Source organism: Acomys minous (genome assembly GCF_964271855.1).
Source record: "Acomys minous genome assembly, chromosome: 13".
In the NCBI taxonomy this organism is placed as follows: domain Eukaryota; kingdom Metazoa; phylum Chordata; class Mammalia; order Rodentia; family Muridae; genus Acomys; species Acomys minous.
Window position 1 is genome coordinate 90640819 of NC_140495.1, and position 22866 is coordinate 90663684.

The following is a 22866-nucleotide window of genomic DNA, read 5'->3' on the forward strand; positions in this document are numbered from 1 at the left end:
ACCCAAGCCGGCCGTAATCTAGAGTTGACCCTCCTGCTACAGAATCCTGAGTGCCGAGGCTGTCGGCCTGAATAACCTCGTCTGGATAAAGAAGTGGTCAATCTTGAAGGACCAACTTTCCCGCAAACCTTCAGACAGAAGACTAGGACGCAGAACGCCCGTCTCCCCTAGGTGACGCCCACTTCCGCTTTGATCGCTAGACCCTCTTGGCTGGGACCCAGCTCCTGCGTCATCATTCCGCGCCCCCGCGCCTTGGGCATCATCTGGCCCCGCCCGCGCGGCGGCCGGGGCTCCTGTCAGAGCCGGCTCCAGCCATGGTGCTGCCCAGTGTTTTGTAAGTTGGCAGCGGAGACTCGGGACGTGGCGCAGGTCCCGATGGCGGCGGCGGCGGCGGCGGCCCTGGCGGCTGCGGCCGACCCTGCACCCGCGGTGCCGCAGGCGGCAGGGAGCGGAGGCCCGACCTCGCGCCGAGACTTCTACTGGCTGCGTTCCTTCCTGGCTGGAGGTTGGTGTCGGTGTCAGCTGCTGGGACCCGGGGCTGGGTGGTGAAGCCGGGCCGCAAGCGGGTCAGAGCCAGCGGCCTGGGTGACAGCCCGGGGCTTCTCCCGCTGCCATAGTCACCTGGACGTTTATCTCAGCGGCTGCAGCCGGGGCTAATCCTTCCCCCAGTCCTCCCTCCATTGAACCAAGCACCTGTTCCCAATGGTAGAGAAGAAAAAGATCCTTTAGGTGGGACGGTGAGCACCCCTTTCTGTGACAACTTGAATGACAGTGTAGCATTGGATTTTGCTGTTTGCTTAAAAGGAAAACAAATATTGGAGGTGAGGCCAACTTGGGCTCACGCCCCCTTGGAAAGAGAGAGGGGGTGCGCGGGGAGAGAGTGACGGCGGGATAATATGAGGATATTTCACGTAGCCCCCACTTCATGCTGGTATGTGCCACCATATCCTTTATTCGATCAGTCTAGAACCATCCTTGTTGGTAGGCTGACAGCTCAGACATCTCTGTGAACTTCCTACAAGCATGCCTCCGTGTCCATACATACCTGCAGGCCAGTGCAACCGCGTAGGCACGGCATGCATAATTGCTGCGCTATAAGTGGCTGGTTGATTTTGTGGGCAGAGATTGTTTTTAATGAAAAAACACATTTCTAGAAGAAGAGTTTCAAATAGAACTTCCCAGTTAGGTAAGCTGCCCTCTGCTCTCCAGGCCTTGGGTATTACATTGCTGTGTGCTCTTAGGGCTGTTTGGAAGACACAGGCAATGGGGGGGGGGCAGTCTTCTGCCTAACGCTGTTACTAAGCGCCTCTACCCATGGAGTAGGAACTGAGCTCTAGGCGCTGTGCTGACTTCCCTTTAGGAAGAGGTGGCCTCCAGTTTCTTCCTGACCTTCCATTTTCTTTTAGGTATTGCCGGATGCTGTGCCAAAACCACAGTTGCCCCTTTGGATCGAGTAAAGGTTTTATTACAAGCTCACAACCACCATTACAAACATTTAGGTGAGTTACCGACTCTGTCTTAGTCCCGGTTTCTATTGCTGTAACACCAAGAGCAAAAGCAAGCTGGTGAGAAAAGGGTTTATTTGCTTACTCCCCTGTATCACAGTCCATCACTAAAGGAAGTCAGCTCAGGAACTCAAACAGGGCAGCACCCACCCAGTGCCTAACAACCATCCCTGGCTCCAGTCCCAGGGGATACAATACCCTCTATTGAACTCTTTGGGCACCTGGCAGTCATGTAATGCATACAGACATGTAGGCAAAACAGTCGTCTGCAAAAATAAAATAAATAAATAGTTAAAAAAAGAAGAAATTGAGGCAGAGGCAGGCAGATCCCTGTGAGTTCGAGGCTAGCCTGGTCTACAAAGTGAGTCCAGGACACCTAAGGATACACACAGAGAGACCCTGTCTCAAGGGAAAAAAAAAAAAAAAGAAATCATTGTTTGTGGTCAGGCATGATGTTGCATGCTAATAATCCCAGCACGAGGGTGGAGGCACTAGATCAAGGTCATTCTATTTTTGTTTTTGTTTTTTTTTTTAAGATCTATTTATCTGGGGGTGGCACACGCCTTTAATCCCAACACTGATAAGGCAGAGGTAGATAGATCACTGTGAGTTCGAAGCAGCCTGGTCTACAAAGTGAGTCTAAGACAGCCAAGGCTAAACAGAGAGACTCTGTCTCCAAAAAAAAAAAAAAAAAAAAAAAAAAGAAAGAAAAAAGAAAGAAAGAAATTATGTAATTTCTCAATAAAATTTCATTATGAGTGATGGTTTAGTAATCTCTATCAGTAGTTTTTTGGGAGGGGTTTTTTGAGGCAGGATTTCTCTGTGTAGCCTTGGCTGTCCTGGTCTCACTTTGTAGACCAGGCTGGCCTCAAACTCACAGAGATCCACCTACCTCTGCCTCCCAAGTGCTGGGATTAAAGGTGTGAGGCACCATGCCCAGCTCTATCAGTATTTTTTTTTCTTTTTTCTTTTTTTTGGTTTTTTGAGACAGGGTTTCTCTGTGTAGCCTTGGCTGTCCTGGACTCGCTCTGTAGACCAGGCTGGCCTCGAACTCACATCGATCCGCCTGCCTCTGCCTCCCGAGTGCTGGGATTAAAGGCGTGCGCCACCACGCCCAGCTTCTATCAGTATTTTTAATGGAAAGTTGGATTTAGGTATATTTATTAGAGGAAGGAACATTGAGACATACTGACTTACACACATACATGAGCACAGCACTGTTGTAATAGTGCTTACAGCCATGCTGTAATCTGGTATAAGGAAGTTTATCTGGGCAAGGGGAAAGAGAGAAACTTTGGGGCCTTCAGGAGGAGAGGTAGAGGCAGAGGACTGGCCATGTGGACAGACAGACATGAGAGAGAGAGAGAGAGAGAAAGAGAGCGAGAGGGACCTGGGGTGGCAGGTGGGTCCTGTCACACCTGGCAGCACACCCAGCAGTGGCTGAAGGTGATGATGTAAGCCGGTGGCAAGACCCTGAGGGCAGGCTAGTGGGATTGCCTGTGAGCTCAGCCGGTGTGCACACAGTGTCAAACAGGTGTACAATAATAAGTAAAAACATACTAACAGAAAAAGCACAAGACAAAGCAGCCAAGACAGGATATGCGTGGCTCAAAGTTAGATAGTCTTCATTACTTTAATAGTGATTTTCTTCTAAACTCTTGTCATAAATAGGAGTACTTTCCACACTGCGTGCTGTTCCCCAAAAAGAAGGCTACCTTGGACTGTATAAGGGGAATGGCGCGATGATGATTCGAATCTTTCCCTATGGTGCAATCCAGTTCATGGCGTTTGAGCATTATAAAACGGTAATTGGTTTCTTCTCTCTTTCGTGCCTTTGAGTGTTCTGTTTAGTGCTAAAAATCTGTTCTTATTTATGTGTGTGTGTGTGTGTGTGTGTGTGTGTATACATGTTGTGGTGCACTCTGGGGGTTAAAGAACAGCTTGTGGAATTCTTCCATTATGTGGGTCCTATGTATATTGGATTCAGGTTGTCAGGCTTGGGGGCACCAGCCTTTATTGCTGAGTCATCTTGTAGCCCTTGCATCTTTGTAAAAAATTAGTTTTTTTCTCTCTTTTTTTTCCCCCTTTGAGACAGGGTTTCTCTATGTTGATTTTCTTTCTTTTCTTTTCTTCTTCTTTTTTTTTTCTTTTTCTCGAGACTGTGTTTTTCTGTGTAACCCTGGCTATCCTGGACTTGCTTTGTAGACCAGGTTGGCCAGGAACTCACAGAGATCCACCTACCTGCCTTTGCCTTCCTAATGCTGGGATTAAAGGTGTGCGCCACCGCCCAGCTAACACAGGTGGTTTTCAAAGTCTGGGAGCTGTGAATCCAGTGCAGGCTTCTATGCTTGTGTGGCAACACTTTCCCAACTGAGAGTCTCCTCATTTCTTTTCTTTTTTAAAAAATTTATTTATTTACTATGCAGACAGCGCTCTGTCTGATTGTACCCCTGCAGGCCAGAAGAGGGCATCATGCTCATTTCTCCAGTTCTCTGAGAGTACCAGTGTGGTGTTTCTTTTATAGTTATATATTTATATTCTTATGTTTATATATTTTAAATTGACATAAGAATTATATGTGTGGGCCGGGTGTGGTGGCGCACACCTTTAATCCCAGTATCGGGAGGCAGAGGCAGGCGGATTGCTGTGAGTTTGAGGCCAGCCTGGTCTACAAAGTGAGTCCAGGACAGCCAAGGCTACACAGAGAAACCCTGTCTCAAAAACAACAACAACAAAAACCAAACCAAAACAAAAAAAACTATATGTGATATATTTAATAAACATAGCATATATAATTACACACACACACACACACACAGACAGACACACACACACATTCATATTTTGCTGTTCTGGGGATCAAACCCAGAGCCTTGAGCATCTTAGACAAATATTTCACTAAAGAACTATATCCTCAGTTTAGGATTTTGTTACTTTATTTTGCTTTTGTTTGGTTTTTCCAGGCAGGGTTTCTCTGTGTAGCCTTGGCTGTTCTGGACTCACTTTGTAGACCAGGCTGGCCTCAAACTCACATCGATCCACCTGCCTCTGCCTCCCGAGTGCTGGGATTATAGGCATGCACCACCACGCCCGGCTTGTTTGTTTGTTTTTCAAAACAGGGTTTCTATATGTAGCCTTGGCTGTCCTAGACTTGCTTTGTAGACCAGGCTGGCTTTGAACTCACAATGATCTGCCTGCCTCTGCCTCCCGCGTACTGGGATTAAAGGCCACCACGCCCGGCGCTCACAGCCATCTGTAATGAGATCTGATGCCCTATTCTGGCCTACAGGTGTACATGCAATTTAGGCAGAGCCTTGTATACATACTAATAAATACATCTTAAAAAATATTTTTTTTTAATTCAGAATTTGTCTGGTACTCACTCCATAGATCACTCTGGCCTTGAACTCACAGAAATCCACCTGCCTCTGCTTCCTGAGTACTGGGATTAAAGATATGTTCTCCCCTTAAAACTGTCCTTTCTTTTTATTTATTTACTTATTTTATTAGTGCTCTATCTGCATGTACACCTGCATGCTAGAAGAGGGCATCAGATCACATTATAGATGGGTATGAGCCACCATGTGGTTGCTGGGAGTTGAACTCAGGACCTCTGAAAAAGTAGCCAGTGCTCTTAACCACTGAGCTATCTCTCCAGCCCCCCTCCCTTTTTAAAAAATAAAGATTCTTTTTTTTTTTTTTCTTCTTCGAGACAGGGTCTCTCTGTGTTAGCCTGGGCTGTCCTGGACTGACTTTGTAGACCAGGCTGGCCTCGAACTCACAGTGATCCGCCCGCCTCTGCCTCCAGAGTGCTGAGATTAAAGGCGTGCGCCACCACGCCCAGCTAAAGATTCATTTTCATTTTAGGTGTATGAGTATTTTGCTTTGGTGCATGCATGTGTGCATGCATGTGTGTATATTGTGCATGTCTGGTGCCTATGGTAGCCAGAAGAGGTCATCCCCTAGAACTGCAGTTATGAGCTGCCATGTAGGTACTAGGAATTAAACCCATCAAGTGCTCTTAACTCTGAGCCATCTTCCATTCCCTCCCTCTAACTTTATTTTATTTTATTTAATTAATTAATTTATTTATTTATTTATTGGTTTTTTTGAGACAGGGTCTCTCTGTGTACTCTTGGCTGTCCTGGACTCACTTTGTAGACCAGGCTGGCCTCGAACTCACAGCGATCCACCTGCCTCTGCCTCCTGAGTGCTGGGATTAAAGGCGTGCGCCACCATGCCCAGCTTCTAACTTTATTTTAACACACAGACTAGAATCTTATTCAATGCATTGGTTTTTGTTTCTAGTTCATTACTACAAAGCTGGGAGTTTCTGGTCATGTGCACAGATTAATGGCTGGATCCATGGCAGGTAAGATGAGTAGGTATATTTTATATCTGTTAAATAAATTCTTTATATTAAGGTGCTTAATTTTAGGGGCTAGAGAGATGGCTATGCAACTAAGAGTTCTTCCTGTTCCTTTAGTTTTTTTTTTATTTGTTTGTTTGTTTTGTTTTGTTTTTTTTCTGAGACAGGGTTTCTCTGTGTAGCCTTGGCTGTCCTAGACTCACTTTGTAGACCAGGCTGGCCTCGAACTCACAGAGATCTGTCTGCCTCTGCCTCCCCAGTACTGGGATGAAAGGCATGAGCCACTAAGCCCGGCTTAAAGATTTATTTTTATTTGTGTATGTATGTGTGTGTGTCTATGTCTGTGTATCTGTATAAACCTTCCAATGGAAGCCAGAAGAGGATACCAGTGTTGGTGCTTTTAACTACTAAGCCATCCTTCCAGCCCTATTTCTGCTCCTACAGAGGACCAGAGTGAGGTTCCTAGCTCCCACTTCAGGTCACACAGGTAGCCTGGCTTGAGGAAGATCCAATGCCTCTGACCTCTGTGGGCACCTGCTCTCTCACACACACACTCACACACAGACACATACACACTTAAACACAAGAAAAGGCCTTAGGAGGCAGAGGCAGGCAGATCGCTGTGAGTTTGAGGCCAGCTTCTTCTACAAAGTGAGTCCAGGATTGCCTGGGCTGTTACGCAGAGAAACCCTGTCTTGAAAACAAAAAACAAAACCAAAAAAAAAAAAAAAAAAAAAAAAGAAAAAAAAAAAAAGAAAAGAAAAGAAAAAAAAAAGAAAAAAAAGAAAAAAGCTAGATCATGAGCCTGGTATGGGAGATCAGGCCTCTAAACCCAGCATTTGGGAGGCAGAGGCAGGTGAGGGGCTCTCTGTGATTTCCAGACCAGCCATGGCCAAATAGTGAGAACATGAGTGTAGGGGTTGGATACCTTCTGGGCTGGCAGAGAAGTTGCCAGAGAGGAGAGGGCAGCAGTGCCAGGATGACCTCATACAGCCCAGTGACTGTTAGAATTGCTGTGCACTGTGCATTAGAGTCTCAGGAAGGAGCGGGTCTTATCCACATGCTGTATTTAGGGCTGGGGATGTAGTTCAGTGATGGAGTGCTGACTTTGCATGCTTGGGGCCAATACTACTGGAAAAAGTAAAAGCAAACCAAATGCTTTAGTTGCTTGCTTGGTTGTTTCTGGAGACCAGGTCTCATGTGCCCAAGGCTGGCTTTAAACTTCCTGTGTTGCCAAAGATGATCTTGAGTTTTTGATCCTTTAGCCTCCATCTCACAAGTACTAGCATTAAAGCAATCCTGGTTCTCCCAAATACTATTGCTTGTTTTGAGGCAGGGTTTCCCTATGTAGACAGGCTGGCATGAAACTCACCATGTAGAGGGAGAAGGACTGAACCTCTCAGAGATCCTCCCTCCTCAGCCTCCTGGGTGCTGGTGTAGACATGAGCCATCATGCCTGTCTTTCATACTTTATGTTAGAAAGGGAATCCCACCCCAGTGAGCCATGTCCTGTTTCCACATCCCAGCTGCCTCCCAACTCTTGTGTGGTTCTTTTGTTTGTATGTGTATCAAAATACAGTTCAGAAAACATAGATCTCTGGAACACAGCTCAGTGAAAAAGTAATTGCCTGGTGTGCTTGCAGCCTTGGGCTAGAGAGCAGAGGTCTGCATATGAGACCGGTTCCCAACTCAGACAGATAAGCACAAACCAAGACCCAGGTTGTAATAGTCAGAACATACGTATGTTTCAACTTCAAGAAATGCATCCCAGCTCTGGGGAAGAGGGGCAGGCAATCTCTGTGAGTTCTAGGACAGCCAGAGCTACATAGTGAGGTCTGTCTCAAACAAACAGCACTCATCTACCTCCACAGAACACACGGTAGCATTGGACTCTCCCCAACAGCTAAGGAATTTCTTCTGCTTTGTGGCTTAGTTTTTAATATCTCTAATGCATTGTAATGCTCTCTTTGTTGCTATAGCAGAATACTGGAGGATGGGTCCTTTATAAACACAAGAGAGTTGTTTATTTAGCTCATAATTTGTATGCTGAAAGTTCAAAATGTGTGGCTCCATCTATTTAGCACCTGGTGAGGGACTTAGGGATAATGACATCACAGCGGTATGAGAACGTATGTATGAGAGCTATCACACTGAGAGACAGGAGACCAGAGGTTTCAGGCTTCCGAGGATAACTTCCTAGAGCAGGTTCCTATCCTACTGTCCCTGGGGTTGAACTCAGCCTGTCAGACTTGGCATGTAGTGCCTTTATCTACTGAGTCATTCCACCAACCCAGTCTCCTCCCTTTTTTGGGGGGCAGGGTGGGTTTCTCTGTATAGCCCTGGCTGTTCTGGGCTCACTTTGTAGACCAGGTGTGTGCCTGGCTCAAACTTGAATTCTTGAGCATTGACTCTATAGCTGGAAAGAGACCAGGGATGGGGGCGTTGTAAACAAGAAGTAAGTGCTTTGGCTCTGAAAGAGGAGGATCAAAAACTAAACCCTGGGCAAGATAGGCAGTTCAGCTGGTAAAGATGCTTGCGGCCAAGCCAGGCAACCTGAGTTCAATATGCAGGATCCATGCGGTGGAAGGAGAGAACCTGCTGCTGCAATTATCCTCTGACCTCCATACCCCTGGGCCGCGGCAGAAGACTAAACATAAACAGACAGCTCCACTGGTTGTGATTGTGTGCTCCATGCTAGTAGGATATGCTGAAGAGGCGGAGACAAGCAGATCATGAGTTGGAGGCCAGCCTGGACTGTGCACTATTAAAAGCTGGGAGTGGCTGCGTGGTGGCGCACGCCTTTCATCCCAGCACTTGGGAGGCAGAGGCAGGTGGATCTCTGTGAGTTTGAGGCCAGCCTGGTCTACAAGTGAGTCCAGGACAGCCAGGGCTACATAGAGAAACCCTGTCTTGAAAAACCACTGAAAGCTTACTATTGAGGCTTATTTTTCTGTTTTTTCTTTCTTTTTTTAAAGATTTATTTATTTATTATTTATGCAGTGTTCTGCCAAAAAGAGTGCCACCAGATCTCATTATAGGTAGTTATGAGCCAACATATGGTTGCTCAAGACCTTTAGAGGAACAGCCAGTGCTCTTTTTTCTTTATTTTATTTTTTTTCCAGCCAGTGCTCTTAAGCTCTGAGCCATCTCTCTAGCCCTTACTGAGGTTTATTTATTTATTTTGTAAAGATTTCATTTACTTATTATATATATAATGATCTGCCTGCATGTGTGCTTGCCCACCAGAAGAGGGCACCAGATCTCATTATAGATGGTTAGGAGCCACCATGTGGTTGCTGGGAATTGAACTCAGTACCTCTGGAAGAGCAGCCAGTGCTCTTAACCTCTGAGCCATTGCTCCAGTCCTTTTTTGTTTGCTGAGTTTTTGTTTTGTTTTTTGAGACAGGGTTTTTCTGTGTAGTCCTGGCTATCCTGGACTCATTTTGTAGACCAGGCTGGCCTGAACTCACAGAGATCCTGCCTCCCTGCCACCTCCAGAGTCCTGGGATTAAAGGCGAGCGCCACCATGCCCCACTGCCCTATTGATGTTTCTTAATCTAGAGATTTTGCCAACACAGTGGTTCCTGCCTAGAATCCTAGTGTTTTGGAGGCTGAAGCATGAGGATCATTGAAACTTGGTGGCAGCCTAGACTACATAGAGAATTCTGCACCAGCCAGGGCTAAATATCAGGATACTATCAAACAGCAAAAGATAAACACAAAGTAAAAGGATATGTTTTCTTAACTTAAAAAAAAATTAAATGCCAGGCGTGGTGGTGCACACCTTTAATCCCAGCACTTGGGAGGCAGAGGCAGGCGAATTGCTGTGAGTTTGAGGCCAGCCTGGTCTACAAAGTGAGTCCAGGACAGACAAGGCTACACAGGGAAACCCTGTCTCGAAAAACCAAAAAAAAAAAACAAGAAAAAAATTAAAATTACATTTGTATACGTGCATGTGAGTGTCCTTGCATCTGTGTGTGTGTGTGTGTATGTGCGCGCACACACGCACATCCTTACATGTCTCTCTCTCTCTCTCTCTCTTTCTCTCTCTCTCTCTCTGTGTGTGTGTGTGTGTGTGTGTGTGTGTAGATCAGAGGAGAGTTTGCTTGAATTGTTTTTTTGCCCCCTGAAGACTGAAGTCTTGTCAGGCTTGTTTGCGAGTGCCTTTACCTGTTGTACTCTAACTGGCCCTTTACTTTTTAATGTTTGTGTGTGTGTGGTCATACACGCACATGTGAAGGTCCTGACAACTTTTGGAAGTTGGTTCTCTCCTGCCATGCTGTTTGGGGATCAGACTCAGGGTGCCATGCTTGTGCTGCAGGCTCTTTACCCTTCCGAGCCATCTTGCTGCCCTCTTTCCTCTTCCCTCTTTCTGGTTTCCATTTTATTTTGGCTGACACAGAACTCACTATGTAGACTGGCTGGCTGCAAACTCAAAGAGCTCCACCTGCTGGGTTATAGCTACCGTGCCAGGCTTGTAGCCCAGGCTGGTCTCACATTCACTGTTTATGAAAATGGGGGTGATGCCCTGTTCCTGTCTCCCTGCCTCCACCTCTCAAATGCTTCCATGTTCTACCACCAGACTGTTTTGTTTTTTGAGACAAGGTTTCTCTGTAGCTCAGGCTGCTTAGAACTTACTATGTAGCTCATGGTGTCCTGGAACTTGTAACTTTTGCCTCAGCTTCTGGAATGCTGGATGTTTATATTTTTTTCATTCTATTTAGTTAATAACAAAGTAATCTACTTTTTCTTTCATATGGATGGCCCTGAGGCCCTGAGGCCATCCATATTAGCACCAAAAAGTACCTGGTGAAGAGTTGTGAAGCTGGCGCTAGTGTTCAAGTGCAGTTCTCCCCTTCCTACATCATACGCTTCCACGGGGTGTTGTCCTGTGCGGAGGCTCCCAACAGCAGCTATTCAGGGTCACGGGAAGCCCCAGGACACAGTAGCCAGGTTCACTTTGGCCAGGTCTTATGTTGATAAGGAACATGTGATTAAGGCTCTTTGTAGACCAAATTCCCTGGCCACCAGAAAACCCACATCTCAAAAAAGTTGGGCTTCACCAAATTTCATGCAGACGAATTTGAAAACATGGTAGCTAAGAATTGGCTCATGCCCAATGCCTGTGGGGTCAAAATAAATCCCAATTTCCCTTTGGACAAGTGTCAGGCCCTGTGCTGGTGAGGGCTTCTACTGTGCTGACCTCCCACCTCACCAATATTTATACTTTTTTTTTTAACTTCGAGACAGGGTTTCTCTGTATAGCCCTGGCTGTCCTGGAATTCTCTCTGTAGACCAGGCTGGCCAGAGATCCACCTGCCTCTGCCTCTCAAGTGTTGGAACTAAAGATGTATGTCACCGTGGCCTGGCCTACAATCATTTTTACTACTAATCTCACATCTAGTAACACAAAACCCCCTAACCGGGCGTGGTGGCACGAGCTTTTAATCACAGCACTCAGGAGGCAGAGGCAGGAGGATCCCTGTGAATTCAAGACTAACCTGGTCTTCAAAGCCAGTTCAGGATGGCCAAGGTTACACAGAGAAACCCTGTCTCAAAAAACCAAACCAAACAAACAAACAAACCCGTGATCTGTTTGGGCTTTACCATTTTGGTGCTGACAGCAGGATTTCACAGTGAGAGGAACTTGATGATTTTGTTAAAACTCTTTCCAGGATTGGTGACACACACCTTCAAACCTAGCACTCATTGCCAGAGACAGCTGGATCTCTGAGTTGTAGGCCAGCCAAGGCTGTATACTGAGGTCCTGTCTCATAAAACCAACCACCCAAGTATGTGTCTGTGTGAGGCTGTCAGCTCTTGGAGTTACAGACAGCTGTGAGCCACCATGGGGTTGTTGGAAATTGAGCCCATGTCCTCTGGAAGACCAGACAACGCTCTTAACCGCTGAGCCATCTCTCCAGCCCAGGTTTCACCATTTCTATAATACTGAGAATGTTACTTTAGGGAAGGTGTGCATTTGTACATGTACATATCCCTTTTTTTACACTTATGATTCCACTCTTCTCAGGCATGACAGCGGTTATCTGCACTTACCCCCTTGATGTGGTTAGGGTGCGCCTAGCTTTCCAGGTGAAAGGAGAGCACACCTATTCAGGGATCGTCCATGCATTCAAGACAATTTACGCAAAGGTACTTCACCCCACTTTCAAATTTATAGCTTGTCCTTTTATATTTAGGAAACTACCCTTTCCTCTGTTTGGACTTAATGATGCTAGGTAAGGGCTGTAGATTAGTGACAGAGTACTTGCCTACGCTGCACAAGTCAGTCCTGCATTGATCCCCAGCAGCACAGGAGAAGGGGGGGAGGAAGCTGGTGATAGTAAGCCTGAGATGCCCATGGGGGGAGGGGAGGAAGCTGGTGATAGTAAGCCTGAGACGCCCATGGGGGGAGGGGAGGAAGCTGGTGATAGTAAGCCTGAGATGCCCATGGGGGGGGGGAAGCTGGTGATAGTAAGCCTGAGATGCCCATGGGGGGGGGGAGGAAGCTGGTGATAGTAAGCCTGAGATGCCCATGGGGGGAGGGGAGGAAGCTGGTGATAGTAAGCCTGAGACGCCCATGGGGGGAGGGGAGGAAGCTGGTGATAGTAAGCCTGAGACGCCCATGGGGGGGGGGGGGGAGGAAGCTGGTGATAGTAAGCCTGAGACGCCCATGGGGGGTGGGGGGAGGAAGCTGGTGATAGTAAGCCTGAGATGCCCATGGGGGGGGGGGAGGAAGCTGGTGATAGTAAGCCTGAGATGCCCATGGGGGGGGAGGAAGCTGGTGATAGTAAGCCTGAGACGCCCATGGGGGGGGGGAGGAAGCTGGTGATAGTAAGCCTGAGATGCCCATGGGGGGAGGGGAGGAAGCTGGTGATAGTAAGCCTGAGATGCCCATGGGGGGGGGAGGAAGCTGGTGATAGTAAGCCTGAGATGCCCATGGGGGGAGGGGAGGAAGCTGGTGATAGTAAGCCTGAGATGCCCATGGGGGGAGGGGAGGAAGCTGGTGATAGTAAGCCTGAGACGCCCATGGGGGGGGGGGAGGAAGCTGGTGATAGTAAGCCTGAGACGCCCATGGGGGGAGGGGAGGAAGCTGGTGATAGTAAGCCTGAGATGCCCATGGTGGGGGGGAGGGGAGGAAGCTGGTGATAGTAAGCCTGAGATGCCCATGGGGGGGGGAAGCTGGTGATAGTAAGCCTGAGATGCCCATGGGGGGGAGGAAGCTGGTGATAGTAAGCCTGAGATGCCCATGGGGGGAGGGGAGGAAGCTGGTGATAGTAAGCCTGAGATGCCCATGGTGGGGGGGAGGGGAGGAAGCTGGTGATAGTAAGCCTGAGATGCCCATGGTGGGGGGGAGGGGAGGAAGCTGGTGATAGTAAGCCTGAGATGCCCATGGGGGGGGGAAGCTGGTGATAGTAAGCCTGAGATGCCCATGGGGGGGGAGGAAGCTGGTGATAGTAAGCCTGAGATGCCCATGGGGGGGGGAGGAAGCTGGTGATAGTAAGCCTGAGACGCCCATGGGGGGAGGGGAGGAAGCTGGTGATAGTAAGCCTGAGATGCCCATGGGGGGGGAGGAAGCTGGTGATAGTAAGCCTGAGATGCCCATGGGGGGAGGGGAGGAAGCTGGTGATAGTAAGCCTGAGACGCCCATGGGGGGAGGGGAGGAAGCTGGTGATAGTAAGCCTGAGATGCCCATGGGGGGGGGGAAGCTGGTGATAGTAAGCCTGAGATGCCCATGGGGGGGGGAGGAAGCTGGTGATAGTAAGCCTGAGATGCCCATGGGGGGAGGGGAGGAAGCTGGTGATAGTAAGCCTGAGATGCCCATGGGGGGGGGGGGGAGGAAGCTGGTGATAGTAAGCCTGAGATGCCCATGCTTGTGTTGAGGTGAATCTAGGGCAGTTTCCATGGTGTCACTTGCTTTTGGTCTGTGGTGTTTATCATAATGAGTATGATATAATCGTCTGTTTTCTTCATTCAAAGGAAGGTGGCTTCCTTGGATTCTACAGAGGGCTGATGCCTACTATACTAGGAATGGCTCCATATGCAGGTATGAGTCAAGTTGGGCCAGACAGGCGATGCACATCTTTAATCTGGCACACAGAGACAAGCAGGTCTCTATGAGTTGGAAGCCAGCCTTGTCTATGCAGCAAGGTCTAGGCCAGCCAAAGCTACAGAGCAAGAGTCCAACTCAAACCTAAAGCAGACCAACGCAAAGCAAAATAAAATTTGGCAGCATCCTACTGTGTTTCTATGTCACCCGTGGTTTTTAAGTGACAACATGAAAAGATACTATCTGAAAATGTTTTTTACTTAATGATGAAGATAGACTTATAAATCATGTATGGTCACTAAGTCCATTATATAAAGTTTGCTATTTAGGTACACTGAGTAGAAATGCAATTTTATGCCTTTTTATTAATACGTATGACTCAGTTAAAGTCTTGTTAATGAACACTTAAGTTGTTAAGAATTCAGGTTTGGGGCTGGAGAAATGGCTCAGTGGTTAAGAGCACTGCCTGCTCTTCCAAAGGACCCGGGTTCAATTCCCAGCACCCACATGGCAGCTCACAATTGTCTGTAACTCCAAAATTTGACACCCACACACCAATGCACATATATTAAAATTAAATAAAATATTAAAAAAAAAAAGAATTCAGGTTTGGGGGCTGAGCACTGGCTGCCCTTAAAGAAGTCCAGGGGCCAGCATGATGGCGCATGCAACCGTCTATAACGTGATCTGGTGGCCTTTCTGGTGTGCAGGTGTACACGCGGGGAGAGCATTGTATAAGAAATAAATAAACAAACAGATAGATAGTAGTTTTGACTAGGGCTTCATGTACCCTAGTCTAGCCTTGAGAAATGACCTTAAAATTTAGATCCTCTTATTTGGGACTCCCAAGTGCTGGGCTGACAATTGTGTTCTACTGAGCCTGGCTTCTATGTCTTTATAGTTAAGAATATTCTGATTACATCTACTTATTGTGTACATGTGTATATAAAAATTAAGAATTATGGGTCATGTGTAGTGGTGCCTATCTTTAATCTCAGCACTTGAGAGGCTAAGGCCATCCTGGTCTACATAGTGAGCTCCAGGCCAGCCATGGTTACAATGACACTCTGTCTCAGAACCCCTTACCAAGTTATGATTTATGAATTTAAATTCCAGTCACTTTAAACTATTATTACTACAGTAATTCTGTTCCTATATGGTATGAAATTGTCTTCACTTCTGCTCCTTTAGTGAGTGCATGGTACATTAGTGTGTGAGAACCAATGCTGTCATTTTTGATGAGTGCTAATGTCTTTGAATTAGTATTTATAGTATTAGTTAAATATATTAAGGCAATTGTCTTAGATGAGGAAATGCATAATTTATTTCTTCAACTAACTTGTTAACATGTCAGGAAGTTCTTTTTCTCGGGTCATGTCATGGTGAGTTTGTTTCTTTTCAGGTGTTTCCTTTTTCACCTTTGGCACCTTGAAGAGTGTTGGGCTTTCCTATGCGCCCACCCTGCTTGGCCGACCTTCGTCTGACAACCCCAATGTCTTAGTTTTGAAAACTCACATAAACTTGCTTTGTGGTGGTGTTGCTGGAGCAATAGCACAGACGATATCGTAAGTGTTTCACTTTCAGCTCTCCAGTCCCTTCCTCTATGTCCCTCATGTCTAACATCATTGATCATTTTTTCTCTTCTAATAGATAATTGGAGAGCAGAACCTCTCATAAAATATAACTTAATTTTGATAAGTATTAATTTAATCCATTTTTCAGATACACTTTCATTATAAGCATATTATAGGTAATTACATGCCATTACATCACATTAATTTAGATCCTCCCAGTTTCCTATGGATTCATTTGAAAAACAGCAAGAGAATCACTTACTTTACATATGATCATTGATTTGTTCTAACCAATTTGCCCGCAAGAATTTAGTGAATGTGGTTTGTAGTCTGTGTGTGTGTGTGTGTGTATGTATGTGTATGAGCCTTTTGCAATAAAAAGTTTTTTTAAAGATGTATCCATTATGTAGTCTTCAGCCTGCATGCCAGAAGAGGGCACCAGATCTCATAATAGATGGTTGTGAGCCACTATGTGGTTTCTGGGAATTGAACTCAGGATCTTTGGAAGAACAGTCAATGCCCTTAACTTCTGAGCCATCTTTCCAGTCCAAGCAAGCACTCTTAACCACTGAGCCATCTTGCTAGTCCTATTTTTCTTTATTGAAACAGTTCAGTGTTTAACTGTATTTAAAGATGCTAGTATCAGTCTGTCCGAGGTGGTGTACTCCTTTAATCCCAACACTTGGGAGGCAGAGGCAGGCGATTGCTGTGAGTTCAAGACCAGCCTGGTCTACAAAGCAAGGCCAGGGTAGCCAAGATAACACAGAGAAACCCTGACTGAAAAACAAAACTGAAAAACAAAAAACAAACAAAAACCTAAAAGATGCTAGTATCTAGAGGGGACATTATAATAAATACATTACTATATCAAAATTGGAAAGGTGGTTTCAAGAAATCTCTCTAGACCAAGAGAGATTGAGTAGACTGAGACATGAAGTGACTGGAAAGCAAGCAGCAGGACTTTTCAGAGAAAGAAAATCAGAAAGCCTCTGTGGTGGTGAAGGACACGTCCTGGCAGGAGGAGTGCTGTCAGCAGAGTCCAGGGTGGGACAAGTAAAGCCAGCGTCAGCTGGATAAGACGCTCAGAGCAAGAACTGCCCTGGGAAAGTAGATCGCATGCTCAGGTGGAAGCTGATGCTATCTGGGAAGTTAAAGGAGAGAGGTGTCTGCTTTGCTGTGGAGACCTGGCTGCAAGCACACGTCTTCTGTGGACTCATGACCATCTCCTGATGGTCTAGTCCTCTTCCTGGCCTCTAGACCTCCCTCTCCTCAAAGCTGACTCAAAGTTTAACGTTCTCTTTCTCAATACCCCACCCCACCCCGAGACCAGGGTCTCCTGTAATCAAAACTGGTCTCAAACTTGTTATGTAGCTGAGTTGCTTTGAATTTCAAATGCTCCTGCCTCCACCTGCCCAGTTCTATACTGCCCAGTGGATTTAAGATTTTTGTTTCAATGGTTGTGAAGTAGGAAATGTGAGATTATTTTAAGCCTTTAATTCTTGTTTTTCTTTAGCTACCCATTTGATGTGACTCGTCGGAGAATGCAGTTAGGGACAGTCCTGCCGGAGTTTGAAAAGTGCCTGTAAGTGTTCAGAAATCTACTGTTCATAATCTTTAGAAATGTATTAGTAGTAGTACTAGTAGTATTTGTTTCTGTTTTTTTGATTTTTCAAGACAGGGTTTCTCTGTGCAGTCTTGGCTGTCCTGGAACTCACTCTGTAGACCAGGCTGGCCTCAAACTCAGTGATCCACCTGCTTCTGCCTCCAGAGTGCTGGGATTAAAGGCATGTGACACCACTGCCCAGCTTGTTTGTTTTTCTGAGACAGAGTTGTAGCCCTGGCTGTCATGGGCTCACTTTGTAGACCAGGCTGGTCTTGAATTTAGAGATTCACCTGCCTCTGCTGGATTAAAGGTGTGTATCACCACACTTTGTCTAACTTTACATTAAAAAACAAAAAACAGTTTGGTCTTTTTGGTTTTCGTTTTTTGTTTTTCGACAGGGTCTCTGTGTAGCTTTGGCTGTCCTGAACTTGATTTGTAGACCAGGCTGGCTTTGAACTCATATCAATCCACGTGCCTCTGTCTCCCGAGTTCTGGAATTAAAGGCGTGCACCAAGCCGGGCATGGTGGCACACGCCTTTAATCCCAGCACTCGGGAGGCAGAGGCAGGTGGATCGCTGTGAGTTCGAGGCCAGCCTGGTCTACAAAGCGAGTCCAGGACAGCTAAGAATACACAAAGAAACCCTGTCTCGAAAACCCAAAAAAAAAAAAAAAAAAAAAAAGGCGTGCACCACCATGCCCAGTTTACAAGAAGTTCTCTTAACTGCTGAGCCAAATCCAGGCCATGTCTCAAATTTCTCATTTATTTTAGCATAGGCTAGCCTTGAATCTCTGGTCACCTGTCTCCATCTCCCAAGTGCTAAGTGTACAGGCAGGTGCCACCTGGACTCATTTGTGTGTGTGTGTATACACACATATATACATATATATGTAAATATATATTTTTAAAAAATATTTGTTTATTATATACAGTGTTTTACTTGTATGTAACTCCTGCAGGCCAGAAGAGGGCAACAAATCTCATTATAGATGGTTGTGAGCCATGGTGTGGTTGCTGAGAATTGAAGTAGGACCTTTGGAAGAGCAGTCAGTGCTCTTAACCTCTGAGCCATCTCTCTGGCCCTGTATGTATATATTTATATATATAAATATGTATTGGTTTCTTTGAGACAGAATCTCTCTTTGTAGCTCATGTTGGCCTTAAACTCCCATTTTAGCTTCTGAAGTTCTAACAATACAAGTTTGAGGAACCACAGCCAGTTAAGCCTCTTTTTAAAATGCTACTATGAGCCGGGCGTGGTGGCGCACGCCTGTAATCCCAGCACCTGGGAGGCAGAGGCAGGCGGATCACTGTGAGTTCGAGGCCAGCCTGGTCTACAAAGTGACTCCAGGACAGCCAAGGCTACACAGAGAGACCTTGTCTCAAAAAACCAAAACAAAAAACAAAAAACAAAAAATGCTACTATGGTGGGCTGGAGAGATGGCTCAGCAGCTAAGAGCACTGTCTACTCTTCAGACGTCCTTAGTTCAATTCCCAACATCCACATGGTGGCTCTCAACCATCTATAATGTGATCTGATGCCCTCTTCTGGCATGTAGGTATACATGCAGGCAGAGCATTCATATATATTAAATGAATAAATAGATCTTTAGAAAAAAATTCTACTATGAGCTGGGGCTGGTGGCATAGTCCTCTGTCCCCAGCATTTGGGAGGCAGAAGATTACAGTGCAAAGCCAGACTATGCTATAGAGCAAGATTCTGTCATAGAAGCCAACCAACCAACCAATAAACAGAGCTTCTCTGGGCTCTAAGGTTGTCTTGATGCCTCAAAAATGGTTGCTAGCATGGTATATACTCACTTATAATTGGGCACTAGCCCAAAAGGCATGTCCCATGAAAGTCTTCATTTACCATGAGATTGGGACAGATGTGAGGACATTCTACTGGGACTCTAGGTAAGAGAAATACAGGAGATAGGGAAATAGAAGGATCCAGAGGGTCCTAGAAACCTACGTGAAGAACATCGTGACAGGTGGATCCGGGCCCAGGGGGTTCTGCTCAAACTTTTGCACTAACCAAGGACAATACAAGTAGTAAACATTGAGCCAGGCGTGATGGCGCATGCCTTTAATCCCAGCACTTGGGAGGCAGAGGCAGGTGGATCACTGTGAGTTTGAGGCCAGCCTGGTCTATAAAGTGAGTCTAGACAGCCAAGGCTACACAGAGAAACCCTGTCTGGAAAAACCAAAACAAACAAACAAGTAGTAAACATTGAACCCCTACTTGGATCTTGGATCTACCCAATGGACAGGGCATTCTCCACACTTGGGTGGAGAGCAGGGACTGACTCTGACATGAACCTGGTGCCCCATATTTGACAACCTCCCCTTGGTGGGGAGCCCTGGTGGCACTCAAAGAAATAATAAGCAGGCTACCCAGATGAGACTTGATAGCCTATGACCATATGGTGGGGGAGGAGGTCCCCCTGGGTCTTAGACCTAGGGTAAGGGAAAAGGGTCAAAGTGGCAGGGAGGAAGGAACGGGAGGAAACAAGTGATAGGATAACAATTGAGATGTAATCTGAATAAAGTAATTAAATTTAAAACAGTGGTTGTGCATCATCTTCCCCACTGCCTTTCAGCACGATGCGGGAGACCATGAAGTATGTGTACGGGCACCATGGGATTCGGAAAGGACTGTACCGTGGCTTATCTCTGAACTACATCCGCTGCATTCCCTCGCAAGCTGTGGCTTTCACAACCTACGAACTTATGAAGCAAGTTTTTCACCTTAACTAAGAAAAAAATTATGATCTGTGGTTATTTTCCTCAGTAAATTCTCCGAGGGGGGTGGAAATATATATATATGTTACCTTAATTGTGAAGGAAACATTACTTGAAGAGGACATTTGCCCTGACACAGGAGCCGCTGGGGTTTTAGTACTTGATTTCTTCCAGTTTTTAAATCATAGATCAAAAGTACTTAGCATAATTTTTTTAATCCTTGATGTGATCTCCATATGACACCCTGGCTGGCTTGGGACTCACTGTGGAGTCCAGGCTGGCCCCAGACTGTGTCAATCCTCTTGCCTCTGCCTCCTAAGTACTGAGATTCCAGGCACGGGCCACCATGCCTCTTCTAACATACTTTTCAATGCCAACATTATACCTTAGAGCCCTGAAGAGCCACCTGGGCTGACAGTGCTTCCCTGTTTGGTAATTTTAAAGTAGAAGGAAAAGAAAGCTCGTATTGGAGTTCAAAGGATTGCCATTAGTTGTACTGTACTATTCCAAACCTTTCGTTGTGATTGTGGTTTTTGAGGTGGGGGAGGAACTGGAATGAAATTTAGGGCCTTTTGCATGCCAAGCACATGCTGTACTGCTAAGCCGCATCCCCAGCGTGCAAGCGCACACCACTGAGCTATATTAACGAGGTGCTGGGATCAAACTCACGCATACTCATTGCACACTGCCAGTGGCCCTCTCACCGCTCCCTATTTACCCCACCCCACCCTGCCCTTCCTTCCTTGTGCTGGGGAGTGAACTCAGGGTCTCTCGCCTGTCCTGCAAGATAAGGGCTCTACCTCTGAACTGCATCTCCAGCCTTCTAACATGCTATTAAGATCAGCAGCCTTGATTTTACTCAGCTCAATGAGAACTGAATATTTACGTTCCGGAAAACATACCCAGCAACAAGTAGTTCTTGTTATGTTTCTTCTCCTAACTCTGCTCCAGCTGATAGTGGACACCTTTTCCTTCGTTGGTCTGAAAAGCATTTTCTTTATTTTTATTTTACTCTTTGGGGATTGAATCTAGGACCTTGTAAATGCCAGGCAAGGGGTGTAGAACTGAGCTACATCCCCAGCTGTCTTTCATTTCTCAGTAAAATTAGTGTTGTACTTTAAAAGGAGAGATTCAACAAACGAAGTTATCAGGTTTTGTTCAAATGCTATTACCAGGTACTTTGATTTTCATGAGTTTTTAAAAGCCACTATATTCCTCAAAGGCAGTGATAATAAAAATTAAACATATTTGCTCCTAAAAGGAGGGCAACATTGTAGATGCTTGTCTTAAATAATGTGGTATATACTGGAAAATTTAAATGGACCGTGAATATAGATAGATGAAGCAATGTTTCTGAGGTATTACGTCAAGATGCAAGTTCTTCCATGTAAAGTGAGCTTTAGTGTGTTATACTCCCAGGTGTAAATATAAAACCTGTTTGATAGTTACATTTTACAGAAAGTTGTCTAGAATATAAGAATTCTGATCACTGTGCTTAGAGCACCTTTCCTCTTTCATTGTAAGCATGGCACATGGAGTAGAAGCAGTCACCCGTCTGTCCTTAGAGGTAGAGGTTTGTAGAACTGATGTGACCTTTAAGCTACTAAACTAAGCTGCAGAAGTTTTTTCTGCTTTTTTTCCCCCCCTGTAAAGATTTCTTGTCATGCCAGGTGTGGTGGCTCACGCCTTTAATCCCAGTACTTGGGAGGCAGACGCAGATGGATCTCTGATTTCAAGGCCAGCCTGGTTTACAAAGAGAGTTCCAGGATGGCCAAGGATACACAGAGAAACCCTTTCTCAGGGGGAAAAAAAGATTTCTTATCATGTCTTGGTAAAAATTGAATGAATTATTTTCATTTTTATAATCTTTACTTTAAAATAAATATGTTCCTTGTGATTTGTACATGTACCAGGAGTGGGTATACATCTGTTTATAAAGCTCTTTTGTATATTTTAATTTCTGGACCACACTGTAGCTAATTATTCCATTCAGTCTTGAGGTAATTTTAATTTATAAAATAAGTATTTCAATTATATTATCAATAAAAACTGAAAATATTTTTTAAAATAAGAAATTGCATTCTATGTTACAGAATCCATAAGATATTAAAAGTAATTTTTTAAATCCTTGTTTTGATGGTTTCTTTTACTTATTTATCATCTGTGGGACCTGAGATCAAGCCAAGGGCTTTGCACATGCTAGGTGAACACTACCATTGAACTGGATCCCCAGCCAGATGTATTTAGTTATATTTTATTTTTATTTATTTAATATTACTTTATATGAATGAGTCTTTTGCCAGCATATGTCTGTGCCCCACAGACATGCCTCGTATTCAAGGAGGTCAGAAGATACCAGATCCCCTGAAACTGGAGTTATAAATGCTTGTGAGCTGTCATGTGGGTGCTTGGAATGGAATGGGAGACCTAGAGAAAAGCAACCAGTGTTCTTGACTAAAGAGCCGTCTCTCCCGCCTTTATTTTTTGAAACAGTCTCTTTTTTTTAAAGATTTATTTATTATGTATGCAACATCCTGCCTGCATGTACACCTGCAGACCAGAAGAGAGCACCAGATCTCATCATTATCGATGGCTGTGAGCGACCATGTGGTTGCTGGAAATTGAACTCAAGACCTCTTAAAGAGCAGCCAAACTTTCCAGCCCCCGAAACAGCCTCTTTATGTAACTGAAGCTAGCCTGAAACTCAGTCTTCCAGCCTCAGGCTCTCCTGTGGTGGGAGTGTAGATACGTACCCCTGGATCAGGCCAATACCTTTTAAAAAAATGTTTGCGCCCGGCGTGGTGGTGCACACCTTTAATCCCAGCACCTGGGAGGCAGAGGTAGGTGGATCGATGTGAGTTCAAAGCCAGCCTGGTCTACAAAGTGAGTCCAGGACAGCCAAGGCAACACACAGAGACCCTGTCTGTGGGGAAAAAAAAAGAATAAATAAATTTTAAAAATCAAATGTTTGCATCCCTGTAGAGAAAAACGTTAAACAAATACCAGAATGGGAGGGCTAGGG

The 22866-nt window shown here is 45.6% G+C and overlaps 1 protein-coding gene across 1 annotated transcript; it reads left to right on the plus strand.

Moving 5' to 3' along the window:
• The first annotated feature begins 246 nt into the window (after positions 1-246).
• SLC25A16 (solute carrier family 25 member 16) lies at positions 247-21974 on the plus strand. The gene is made up of 9 exons (XM_084751984.1): positions 247-505; positions 1407-1499; positions 3177-3310; positions 5814-5877; positions 11906-12027; positions 13855-13921; positions 15327-15489; positions 17012-17080; positions 19703-21974. The coding sequence occupies exons 1-9, from the start codon at positions 376-378 to the stop codon at positions 19857-19859; spliced, it is 999 nt and encodes a 332-aa protein (XP_084608110.1). The 5' UTR covers positions 247-375; the 3' UTR covers positions 19860-21974.
• Positions 21975-22866: the final 892 nt, after the last annotated feature.